The sequence below is a fragment of the Scyliorhinus torazame genome, chromosome 16, assembly GCF_047496885.1.
Source record: "Scyliorhinus torazame isolate Kashiwa2021f chromosome 16, sScyTor2.1, whole genome shotgun sequence".
Lineage (NCBI taxonomy): Eukaryota > Metazoa > Chordata > Chondrichthyes > Carcharhiniformes > Scyliorhinidae > Scyliorhinus > Scyliorhinus torazame.
Genome location: NC_092722.1, coordinates 166,051,205 through 166,064,953, shown reverse-complemented (window position 1 = coordinate 166,064,953; position 13,749 = coordinate 166,051,205). Strand labels below are relative to the sequence as shown.

General features: G+C 54.7%; 1 protein-coding gene across 1 annotated transcript in view; it reads right to left on the bottom strand.

Moving 5' to 3' along the window:
- Nucleotides 1-13,749, bottom strand: part of habp2 (hyaluronan binding protein 2) — a 171,722-nt gene that overhangs the window by 123,028 nt on the left and 34,945 nt on the right. The window contains exon 7 of the mRNA XM_072477631.1: nucleotides 10,881-11,052. Coding sequence (XP_072333732.1) covers nucleotides 10,881-11,052 — 172 coding nt within the window. The remainder of the gene's footprint in view (nucleotides 1-10,880; nucleotides 11,053-13,749) is intronic.

Below are 13,749 nucleotides of genomic sequence, written 5' to 3'. Positions count from 1 at the left end.
GGACAGACCCATCAGGCATAAACCGCCCCCAGGACTTTCCAGGACGGCCACGAGCCAGGGACAGACCCGGAGCACCAGGTGGACGCCGCCCCCAGGACGTTTCAGGGCGGCCAAGAGCCAGGGACAGAGCCAGAGCACCAGGCGGACACCGCCCACATCTAGTGCGAGTGCGGCAATGCTGGCGGGCCACATCCAGTGATGAGGAGGGCAGCCACAGCAACAGGCCCCCGTCGCAGCCGGCCCAGGACACTGACGCACAGGACACAAGCAACCAGGAGACCCAAATACAGGACACACCCACCCAGGACACACCTACCCAGGACACATCCACCCAGGACATGACACACAGGACACCGACACACAGGACCCTAACACACAGGACACCAACGCCCAGGACACTGACGCACACGACACCCACACACAGGGGACGGATGGACAGGAATCACCACTCCAGGGGACCCCGGACTTCGGGTCGGATGAGGAGCACAACACTATGCCACTGCTATCTCCCACACCCTCCACCATCACTGAGACACTCACCTCGGTTGGGCACTTTAGCGATGAGGCATCTGGGTCACTAACTGGTGCGCACAACACAGCCGTCCCGGTACAGCAGGTGGAGGCAGAAGCAGCCGAGGGGCCGGGCGGTCGGAGAGCAGCCCGGTGCAGGCAATCATCTGCCGCCCAGACGGATCCCGGGTTCCTGGAGTTACCACACCCACCCACAGACCCGATGCAGTCACGGACTAAGGGACGGCCGAAGGGGGTGACGGCCGGCTTGCGGCAGCTGCAGACGAAGGTGGAGGAGTCCATCCGCGTGCAGGAGCAGGTAGTGGTGCCGGTCATGCGTGCCGCCCAGGCTGACACCGCACGGGTGGCGTCCACGGTGGAGGCAATGGGTGCGACGGTGTCAGGCATGGGTCGCAGTATGCATGGCGTGGGGTGTTCCGTACGAGCGGCGTCTGTGACCCAGGAAATGGCGGCCCTCTCACAGGCAGCCATGAGCCAGAGCCAGCAGCAGATCGCAGAGGCGCTCAACGCCGTGACCCAGTCCCAGCAGGCCATGGCCCGGTCTCAGCAGGCAGTGGCCCAGTCTCAGCAGGCCATCGCTGAGGGCATCGGCGCCATTTCCCAGGTGTTGGCCGGCATCGCCCAGACACAGACGGGGATGGGCAACTCCCTGAGCTCCATGGCTGCAAACATGCAGACCCTTGTTATCAGGGAGGGCCTCCAGGAATGGCAGCGCCAGGTGTTGGGGGGGGGGCGTCGGGTGCTCGGTCTGTTCGCTTCCCCGACCCATGTAGAGACTCGGGGGCCATCAGGCAGCCCGAGAGAGGAGGAGGTGCTGGGGCCCGTTCCGGGTCCCCCTGTAGGGGAGGTCCCGGTGTTCATAATATCCACTCATGTATATAATGAGATGCAGACAGGCAGTGATTGACGCACTGGATGACCAGTAAGCACTCAACACAGTGCAGCCAATCCCCAGAAGGACACTACCACTATAAAGCCAGAGGGCACTAGGTTTCCCGCTCTCTCGGGACCCAGTCACTGAGACAATCAGAGTCCACGAGCTAGCACAGTGCAAACACCATGCGGCAGCTAGTAAGTCTGGTCAGGCTACCACAAGGTCTCCAGTCAGTTCAGTATACTGTCGACCCACAGCTGAATATGTATATCAGTTCTATTGTTGAATAAAACAGTGTTGGATCTTCTCCAGTGTTAGACGTCTGTTCCTATCTTCCCTGCATCGAGTGCAGTCCACATCAAACCTACCTGCCTAACACATCATGGTACCGGAGTGATACTGATCTTGACGGACCTACCTCGAGTGAATCAGCATTGACCAGCAAGCAGCCATCCGGTGAAATGGAAAACCTCCAGCCTCCTCCGCATCTCCGGCAACCTCGGCGCCAATTGGAAAATCTCCAAGCAAAAGTTCTTCTTGTACATCGAGGCCTCCGACCTCGAAGCAGCATCGGATGCCAGGGAGATCGCGCTATTTCTCTCCACCGCGGGGGACCACACCATCCACATCTACAACTCCCTTACGTACGCTGACGGCGAAGACAAAACAAAATTCAAAACAGTCCTGCTGAAGTTTGACAGCCACTGCGACATTGAGGTGAATGAGAGCTTTGAACGGTACGTTTTCCAGCAGAGCTTCAGGGTAAGGATGAACCTTTTCAGTCCTTTGTGACCCATCTCCGCATCCTAGCGCAGTCATGTAACTGTGACTCGACGGCTGATTCCATGATCCGGGATCAGATCGTTTTTGAGTCCATTCCGACTCCCTTCGGCAGCAGCTCCTGAAAGTTAAACAGTTGACCCTCTCTGTCGCTATGGAGACGTGCGTTGTCCATGAGCATGCTAAGAATCGTTATTCCCACATCAGGGCGGCAGAAACTGCAAAGCTGGCCTCCCACGAGGCGGAACGGGTGCAGGCCATTGCACAAATGCAGGGTCTGAGCATTGAGGAGAGTGGCCGTTTCGCGCTCTTTCCCAGGGTCCCTGCACATGCGCGCCACGACCAAGTGGACGACGAGCCTGCCAACCCAACTGCGCAGGCGCGTACGTCGACCGACCGCACTGCGCATGCGCGATGGCGCATGGAATGCGCTGACGTCGGCGTCATGACGTGTCTGAATTGTAGCTCCGCCCATTTAAAGCGGAAATGTCTGGCAAAAGGACGCCGGTGTCTACAGTGTGGCAAGCTTGGCCACTACACAGCCCTTTGCAGATCTGCTCCACCGCTCAGCAGCCAGCGATCCCAGCTGCAGCGCAGAAGTGTCCGCTCAATACAACAAGGCATGCCAGATTCCGATCCCGACAGCCCAACAGACCCTGATGCTGAGTGCCTCAAGTCCCCATACCGGGTGGACATCATAACTACACATGCGCTGCCTTCCACCACAACGGCGAAACGCCTCTCGATCCTCAGTGTGGATCCCGACGACGAGTGGTCTGCTGTCCTCACAGTTAACAAGGCTCGCATCCGATTTAAACTGGACACCGGTGCATCAGCGAACCTCATCTCAAAATCCGACCTCGACACCATCCGCGCCAGACCAAGCATTCTTCCACCGGCCTGCCAGCTCCTTGACTACAATGGCAATGCCATAGTGGCTCCTGTCAACGCCATAGTGGCTCCTGTCAACTAGGGGTATCCAACAAGGCGATCAAGGCAACACTGCGGTTTGAAATCGTCGGGCCTCACAGAGCGTCCCTGCTCGGTGCTCAAGCCTGCAAGCTCCTGAACCTGGTTCAGCGAGTCCACCCCATGTCATCATCACCGACGACGGCCTCGCCTGATGGAAACTTGTAAGCCGACATAGATGACATTATCACGCAGTGCCACAGCGTATTCGATGGAATGGGCACGCTCCCATACCGATATAAAATCCTGCTCAACGGGCAGCACGGTGGCGCAGTGGGTTAGCCCTGCTGCCTCACGGCACCGAGGTCCCAGGTTCGATCCCGGCTCTGGGTCACTGTCCGTGTGGAGTTTGCACATTTTCCCCTTGTTTGCGTGGGTTTCGCCCCCACAACCCAAAGATGTGCAGGGTAGGTGGATTGGCCACGCTAAATTGCTCCTTAATTGGAAAAAATGAATTGGGTACTCTAAATTTATTTAAAAAATAAAATACATTTTAAAATAAATAAATAAAAATAAAATCCTGCTCAAGCCGAACGCCACCACCTGTAATTCATGCACCACGCCGGGTGCCAGCACCCCTCAAGGATCGTCTGAAGAAGCAATCACAGGACCTTCAAGACCAGAGCATCATATCGAAGGTCACAGAGCCAACAGACTGGGTCAGCTCCATGGTCTGCGTAAAGAAGCGTCAGGGGAGCTTCGCATTTGCATTGACCCTAAGGATCTAAACCGCAACATCATGCGGGAACATTACCCGATGCCAAAACGTGAAGAGTTGACCAGTGAGATGGCTCATGCCAAATTCTTTACTAAGCTGGACTCCTCCAAGGGTTTTTGGCAAATACAGCTAGACGCGTCCAGTCGCAAGCTGTGCATGTTCAACACCCCGTTCGGTCGCTATTGCTACAACCGGATGCCTTTTGGGATCATATCTGCCTCCGAAGTATTTCACCGCATCATGGAGCAGATGATGGAGGGCATCGAGGGGGTGGGAGTATATGTTGACAACGTAATTATCTGGTCCACAATGCCCCAGGGACACATCGCTCGCCTCAAGAAGGTATTCCAGAGAATTCATGAACATGGTCTCCAGCTCAACAGGGCCAAGTGCTCATTTGGTCAATCGGATATTAAGTTCCTGGGTGACCACATCTCGCAGCAGGGCGTGCGGCCAGATGCCGACAAGGTCTCGGCGATCAACGCCATGAAGACCCCGGAGGACAAGAAGGTGGTCCTCCGCTTCCTCAGGATGGTCAACTTCCTCGGGAAATTCATTCCCAATATGGCATCCCACACCACGGCCCTCCGCAATCTCATCAAGAAGTCGACGGAATTCCACTGGCTGCCCACGTATGAAGAGGAATAGCGTGAGCTGAAAGCAAAGCTCACCACAGCCCCGGTTCTAGCGTTCTTCGACCCAACCAAGGAAACCAAGATATTGACTGGTGCAAGCCTGGAAGGTATTGGGGCGATGCTCCTTCAGCGAGATGGCTCCTCGCCCTGGGCTCTAGTGGCGTATGCCTCCAGGACCATGACGCCCACTGAGCAACGGTACGCTCAGATTGAGAAGGAGTGTCTGGGCCTCCTGACAGGGATAGTCAAGTTTCACGACTACGTTTACGGCCTGCCAAAATTCACGGTAGAAACGGACCACAGGCCTCTAGTCCATATAATACAGAAGGATTTAAATGACATGACACCTCGGTTACAGCAAATTCTTCTTAAGCTACGCTGCTACAACTTCGAACTTGTCTACACCCCAGGCAAAGAGCTGATCGTTGCAGATGCTGTGTCCAGGTCCATTACCACACCGTGTGAACAGAATGACTTCATCTGTCACAGAGAGGCGCAAGTGCAGTTGTGTACCACCAACCTTCCGGCCTCTGACGAACGGGTGGTCCAAATTCGTGAGGAGACGGCCAAGGATCCTCTGCTGCAGCGTGTGATGCAGCACCTTACCAATGGCTGGCAGAAGGGACAATGTCCCCAGTTCTATAACGTAAAACACGACCTGACGGTGGTGGAGAGAATCCTTCTGAAACTCACAGGATCGTATTTCCTCAGAGCATGCGGGCTATGGTGCTGGGCCAACTCCATGAGGGTCACCTTGGGGTCGAGAAATGCCGACGCAGAGCTCGGGAGACGGTCTATTGGCCGGGCATCAGCCAGGAAATTGCCGACACAGTCCTCAATTGCCCTACCTGTCAGAAGTTTCAACCAGCTCAACCCAAGGAAACGCTGCAACCGCACGAGATCGTGACCTCTCCGTGGTCCAAAGGAGGTGCAGACCTTTTCCACGCCAAGGGGCGTGACTATGTACTCCTGGTCGACTACTTCTCCAGTTACCCAGAAGTGGTGAAACTGTCCGACCTCACGTCGAAGGCGGTAATCAAAGCCTGCAAAGAAACGTTCGCCAGGCATGGGATTCCGCTCACGGTAATGAGCGACAACGGTCCTTGCTTTTACAGCCAGGAATGGTCTGATTTTGCACAGTTCTACAATTTCTGTCATGTACCCTCCAGTCCCCACTACCCGCAGTCAAACGGGAAGGCCGAGAAAGGGGTCCATATTGTAAAGCGGTTGCTGTGCAAAGCTGCAGACTCAGGCTCCGACTTCAACCTGGCGATGCTGGCATCCAGGGCAACCCCACTGTCCACTGGGTTGTCTCCAGTGCAGATGCTCATGAATCGCACTCTGAGGACCACAGTTCCAGCCATCCATGTTCCTGACCTTGACTACCCTGCGGTCTTACAGAAAATGCAGCAGTCACGGGCCCAACAGAAGGCCACATACGATGCTCATGCCACGGATCTACCCGAGCTGGCCCCAACTGATCATTTTCGTGTCCAGTTGCCTGAGGGCGGATGGTCAGCCACAGCTGTTGTGATCAAACAAGTGGCCCCAAGATCGTTCCTTGTCCGCATGGCTGATGGCTCCCTGCTACGGCGCAACAGATGGGCACTGCAAAGGGTTCCACGCCCGCTACCTGACCGAAGTGCCCCGCCGTCTACGATGCTTCCTCCGGACGAGGCCACCGATCTACCAGCAATCCTGCCGGCCAATGCGACCACAGCGATGGCAGCGATCCCGCCTATCCACGTGCAGGCGGCTCCTGATCCACCTCTGCGGCAATCGACAAGAATTCGTCGCCCACCACAAAGACTGAATCTGTAGACTGAACCTTTGTACATTTTGTGACTTCATCGATTTAACCTCTGTAAATATTGTTTCGTTTTCCATGTATCTGCACTATCGACACCTTCCTATGTATATACGTTCATTTAGACACCTTTTGTATATAGTCAGGCAGATATATATATACGCACGCACACCTTAGTATTTATTTATAGAAAAAAAAGGGGGGGTGTCATAATACCCACTCATGTATATAATGAGATGCAGACAGGCAGTGATTGACACACAGGATGACCAGTAAGCACACAGCACAGTGCAGCCAATCACCGGACAGGACACTACCACTATAAAGCCAGAGGGCACTAGGTTTCCCGCTCTCTCGGGAGCCAGCCACTGAGACAGTCAGAGTCCACGTGCACAGTGCAAACAGCATGCCGGAGCTAGTAAGTCTGGTCAGGGTAGTACAAGGACTCCAGTCAGTTCAGTATAGTGTCGACCCACAGCTGAATATGTATGTTAATTCTATCGTTGAATAAAACAGTGTTGGATCTTCTCCAGTGTTAGGCGTCTGTTTCTAGCTTCCCTGCATCGAGTGCAGTCCACATCAAACCTACCTGCCTAACACATCACCCGGAACACCGCGACTCCTCGGATACCTCCCTTCTGTCCCAGGTGCATCTGGTGGGCAATGGCCAGGACAGGCTGGCAGCTCGCCATCCCAGTCGCCCGAGCTGCAGCCTGGCCCATCTAGGCCGGGCCGCCCCAGGAAACGGCCGCCAAAGGGATCCCTAGTCACAGGGCAGGAATGACAGGAGTCCACCTCCAGTTCTGCTGCATCGTCTGGGGAACCACCTAGACGTAGTCATAGGGCCTGTAAGGCCAAAAAATTAGACACTGAGTAAGTTGGCATGGGTGCAGGTCACAGATGACTTCTGGGGCTAGGGAACGTGTATGAACTGTTTGTTATTAAACCGTGTGAGCCCTGCCCGTTGTGCCGCAGGTGGATGTGCAATGGAGGGGTGATGTGCATGTGGGTGGGGTGCGGGTGGTTGGTGTTGGGTGGGCGGAGTGAGGATGATTGGTCTTGGGTGGGTGAGGTGAGGGTGGTAGGTGTTGGGTGGGTGGGGTGAGGGTGGGAGGCTGGTGCCATAGTGTGCAGTCTGTGCCCATACTCGGCGATTCCCACGCCCCCCTAGTCCGTGAACCGGGTGGCTATCAGCCTGTCCCATGCCTGCTGACCCAGCCGGTAACGGTGGGCAGCCTCCCACCCATGTCTAGCCCGCCTGTCCTGACCATTGCCTCCATCCTCCTCATCTGGGGAGGTCTGCGCCTTGTCTTGCTGTTCTTCCCCTTCCACCTCCTCTGCCTGCAGCACATCGTCCCTCCGCTGGGCTATGTTGTGCAGGACGCAGCAGACCACAACGATGCGGCCGACCCTATCTGACGGGTACCGGAGGGCCCCTCCAGAGCGGTCCAGGCACCTGAAGCTCATCTTCAGCAGCCCAAAGCACCTCTCTGTCACACCCCTGGTCGCTGCATGGGCATCTTGTAGCGGTTCTCCACATCAGTCTGTGGCCTCCGTATAGGCGTCATCAGCCACGACCGCAACGGATAACTCCTGATGCCCAGCAACCAGCCCCTCAGCCTGGGGAGCGTCCCTCGAACATGGCGGGGATGAAAGATTGCGCCAATACGAATGAGCCATGTACACTGCCCGGGTACCGGGTGCGACGTGCAGGATAATCATGCGGTGGTCGCAGACCACCTGCACGTTAATGGAATAGATCCCCTTCCGATTCGTGAACATGGTCTTGTTATCTGCAGGTGGCCGCACGGCGACGTGCAACCCATCGATCGCCCCCTGGATGATGGCAATCCTGGCCGCCACAGCGAAGCCCGCTGCCCGGGCATCCTGGCTGACCCTGTGCACAGGGAACTGGATGTAGCGGTCCGCAATGGCATATAGGGTGTCTGTCACTGCACAGATGCACCGGTGCACCGATGCCTGCGAGATGCCGGACAGGTCCCCACTCGGCGCCTGGAATGATCCTGTGGCAGAGACGTACAGGGCCACCGCAACCTTGAAGGCCACGGGGAGGGGGTGTCCTCCCCCAGTGCCATGCGGTGCCAGGTGTGCCATCAGGTGGCAGATGTGTGCCACGGTTTCCTGGCTCATCCGGAGTCTCCACCAGCATGCCCGGTCCGTGAGGTCCTGGTACGACGAGCGGGGCCGGTACACACGGGGCTCATCGGGCGTCTCCGTCGCCGTGGCACCACCACCTCCTCCTCCTCATCCTGTCGTGCGGGCGGCCCTCCAGCCTCGGCGGCTGCCATCTGCTTCCCTGCGGCACGCTCCTCTTCGGCAGCCTCCGCCGCTTTCCTGGCACATTCCTGCTCCAGCTCCCCCAGGGCAACATGTAGAAGTGTGGCTCCCGCCACGGCGGTCAACATCGCTGGGTGATGACCAAACGTAACGGCCTGCAGTGGGGTGGGGGCAGGGGGGTAAACTACATGTCACCATTGCCCAAACCCCCGCCCCCCGCAGCCAGGTGCCATGGGCTGCATGGTTGCGACTGTTGCCAGCTGGCACATAGCCAGGCGGACACCCTCACTCACCCTCCCCGGCCCCCCTCTCCTCCCCGGCATGCACCCTCTCCATCATGCACCCTCTCCATCACACACCCTCTCCACCACGCACCCTCTCCATCACGCACCCTCTCCATCACGCACCCTCTCCGTCACGCACCCTCTCCGTCACGCACCCTCTCCGTCAGGCACCCTCTCCATCACGCACCCTCTCCATCACGCACCCTCTCCATCACGCATCCTCTCCATCAGGCACCCTCTCCATCACGCACCCTCTCCATCACGCACCCTCTCCGCCACGCACCCTCTCCATCAGGCACCCTCTCCATCACGCCCCCTCTCCATCACGCACCCTCTCCCTCACACACCCTCTCCATCACGCACCCTCTCCATCACGCACCCATTCCATCACGCACCCTCTCCATCACGCACCCTCTCCATCACGCACCCTCTCCGTCACGCACCCTCTCCGTCACGCACCCTCTCCATCACGCACCCTCTCCGTCACGCACCCTCTCCATCACGCACCCTCTCCGTCACGCACCCTCTCCGTCACGCACCCTCTACGTCACGCACCCTCTCCATCACGCACCCTCTCCATCACACACCTTCTTCATCACGCACCCATTCCATCACGCACCCTCTCCATCACGCACCCTCTCCAGCACGCACCCTCTCCATCACACACGTTCTTCATCACGCACCCATTCCATCACGCACCCTCTCCATCACGCACCCTCTCCATCACGCACCCTCTCCATCACACACCTTCTTCATCACGCACCCTCTCCATCACGCACCCTCTCCATCACGCACCCTCTCCATCACGCACCCTCTCCATCACGCATCCTCCCCTCCCCCACAGCCCCTCCCCCCAAACCCCTCCCACTCCCTCCCCAGCCCCTCTCAGCCACTCCCTCCTCCCCCAGCCCCTTCCTCCGCCCAGCCCCTCCCACCCCCAGCCCCTCCCAACACCCCAGCCCCTCCCACTCCTCCCTCCCCCCCAGCCCCTCCCACTCCTCCCCCCCAGCCCCTTCCTCCCCCCAGCCCCTCCCTGCCCCCCGGCCCCTCCTACCCCTCCCCAACCCCATCCTCCCCACCCCTCCCTCCCCCAAGCCCCTCCCTCCCCCAGCCCCTCCCTCCCCCAGCCCCTCCCACCCCTCCCCCAGCCCCTCCCTCCCCCCAGCCCTCCCTCCTTCAAAGCCCTTCCCCACAGCCTCTCCCTCCCCACACCCCTCCCTCCTCCCCAGCCCCTCCCTGCCCCCAGCCCCTCCCTGCCCCCACAGCCCCCCCCCCCCCCCAGCCCGACTGGTTGATGCCGTTAGATAGGTGGCTTGATTTACGCCGGCATGGCCCATGGTCCATCCGGCCCGGAGAATTGGGGAGGCCCCCGGTCCTCGACATTCTCCGAGGCGCACGGCGCAATTCACGTCAACGGGATTTTGGGGGGGGGGTCGGAGAATATCGCGGGGCAGCCGGGCGGGATTTACGCCACCCCCCCGGCGACCACTGTGTTGGAGAACCGAGGTGGGCCCACATTCACACACACACTCCTCACGCACTCCAGCACAAACAGCACTGCGAAAAGACAAAAATGGCGCGTGAAGTGGGGTGGATATACAGATTGCGAGCTGCGAAAGTGAACAAGTGGTTTTTCCGCAGCCCTGAAGGAGAGTCGGCCTATGAACTCTCATTGTTAGAAATTACACTTGCCAAAATCATTAAATTCTGATTTGTTAATGGGGGAGAAATGGATAACCTGTTTCAAACAATACTGGAAAATACAATTTTCCTGATCGCAATGTATGCTGAGAAGTCCATCATTTCAGTTACTGATACATGTTGAACCCACCCCAGATTTACTATTTGATAGCTAAGAGGTTCAGAAATTTAGAGAATAAGGTTAGTTTGCATTTATAAATACAAATTTTTAAAAAATCTATAATCACTCCATTCAATGGATACAACCTACCCAGGGGCGTCTATGTTTTAAAGCTGCAGGTACCTGCAATAGTTGTGATCACCAATTCCATATTTGCTGGGATTCTCCATGTGAGTCCCAACGGCTTCCTTGAGCAGCAGGTTCGAACTCCAGTGCAGACACATCTTCCCCCGTTCAGTTTGTTTGACAAGACCTCTATATGATAAACCATTACCATGGTAACAATCATTTGGCACTGAGAAAAGAAATGCACAAAACAACGAAACATAAACAAGACTTTATCTGGAGTTTGAAATATAATTGTTGGGCTTAATAATTTTGGGAAGTAATTATAGATCGCCTTATTTGAACTATTAACTGCAAAATTGAGCCCATGTTAAATTCAACAGACAGGCATAACATGAATTTGCTCCTGGTGGAGCACAGAGAGCTTTGAAGAATGCCAAACAGTGATCTATTGCCGAGCAAACTTGGTTCATAAAGTAATGGTTAAATCTGGTATGCAAAAAGCAGAGTTTCATGTGAAGTGGTGTGTGGGATCTTTCACAGCAGTGTTTGCAACTTTACTGCATGTGAACTTTATAATGGTGTTTTTAGGAATTGCCAGCATTAGTGGACACATGCTTAATAAATTTGCCCGACATTTATGTGTCCTATTATTTTAATGCAATCCTTAATAATTTTACACAGAGATGCTGGTGCAGTGGTAATGTTGTTGTACCAGTAAACCAGAGGCCTGGATGAATGCTAATGATACCAGTTAATACCCCATCTCAGCAGCTGGGGGTGAATTGAAATTCAATTAATAAATGTGGAATAAATCGTTAGTCTCATTAATAAGGATCATGAAACTATGGCTGCTTTGTAAAAGAAAACTGATTCACTCATACCCTTCAGCAGAGGAAATATGCTGTCCTTACCCTATCTGGAAAAGATGTGACTTCAGATCTACCAGCAATGTGGTTGAGTCTTAATTGCCCCGAAACGGCCCAGCAAGTCATTCAGTAGCATTAAACCACTACCGAAAAGTCAAGTAAGGATGAAACCGGACAGACCACTCCGGTATCTACCTCGATACTGGAAACGACAAAGGCCCTGTCCAGTTGGCCCTGCAAAGTCCTCCACACTAAAATCTGGGTACTTGTGCCAAGATTGAAAGAGCTGTCCCTTGGACAAGTCAAGCAACAGTCTGACATAGTCATCCTTACCAAATCATAGCTTACAGCCATTGTCCCAGACTCTTCCATTACCATTCCAGTGTGTCGGACAGGACATACCCGCTAGAACATATCCGCTAGAGGTGGCAGTTTGTGGTACACAATCAGGAGGGAGTGGCCATGGGAGTCCTCAACATTGACTATAAACACTATGAAGACTTGCGGCATCAGCTTAAACGCAGGCAAGGAAACGTCTTGCTGATTACCACCTACTGCCTTCCATCAACTGATGAATTAGTGCTCCTCCATGTCGAGCAATACTTGGAAGAAGCACTGAGGGCGGTAAGGGCACAGAATTTACTCCAGGTGGGGGACTTCAATGTCCACCACCAAGAGAAACTTGGCAGCACCTCTACGAACTGAGCTGACTGTGTTATGAGGGACAGATCTGGCAGACTGGACCTGCAGCAGATGCTGGGAGAACCAACAAGAGTGAAAGATCTACTGGACCTCATTCTCATCAATTTACCTGTTGCAGATGTATCTGTCCATGACAATATTGGACACACAGTTCTTGTGGAGATGTAGTCCCATCTTCACACTGAGGACACCCTCTGTTGTGTTGTGTGGCGTTTTCACCATGCTGGTTGGGATAGATTCATAACAGATTTGGCCATTCAAAGCTGAACACCCGTGTAGGCCCTCAGCAGCAGAAATATATCCAACCACAATCTTCAACCTTGCAACCTGGCATTTTCCTCCGTATCTACCATTAGCATCAATCTATGGGATCAATCCTAGTTCAGTGAGTAATATAGGAAAGCATGTCAGGCATACTTAAAAATTAGGTGCTACCCAGGTGAATCCACAAAATTTCTAAACAGTGGGAGCACAATGCCATAGGCAGGATTAGCAATCCCATAACAAATGGATCAGATATAAACTCTGCAGTCCTGCCACATCCAGTCATGAATGATGGTGGACAATTAAACAACTAACTGAAGGAGACGGCTACCACCATCTTCAGCCAGATGCGCAGAGTGGATGATCCATCTTGGCTTCTGCCTGTGGTCCCCAGTATCACAGATGCCAACTTCAGCCAATTTGATTTACTCCATGATATCAAGAAATGGCTGAAGGCACTGGATATAGCAAAGACTACCATGGGTACTGACGTCATCCCAACTGTTAGTTCTGAAACATATGTTCCAAAACTTGCGCTTAGCCAAGCTGTTCCAATCTAGATATAAGACGCAGAGGGTGGTGGGTGCATGGAACGCATTGCCGGTGGAGGTGGTAGAGGCGGGCACGATAGCGTCATTTCAGATGTATCTAGACAGATACATGAATGGGCAGGGGGCAGAGGGATACAGATCCTTAGAAAATAGGCAACAGTTTTAGATAGAGGATCTGTATCGGCGCAGGCTTGGAGGGCCGAAGGGCCTGTTCCTGTGCTGTAATGTTTCTTTGTTATTTGTAACACAGGCATCTGCCTAACAACGTGGACAATTGGTCAGCTATTTCCCATTCACTGAATGTAGGAAAGGTCCGATCCGAACAATTGCCATGCCATCAGACCACTCTCAATCATCAACAAAGTGATTGAAGTGTTATCCACAATGCTATCAAGTGGCATTTACTCAGTTGCAGTCTGCTCACTGATGCTCAACTTGGATTCTGCCAAGGCCACTTAGTTCCAGGCCTCATTACAGCTTTGATTCAAACATAGTCAAAAGAGCTAAATTTCAAAGGTGAGATGAGAGTGATTGTCCTTG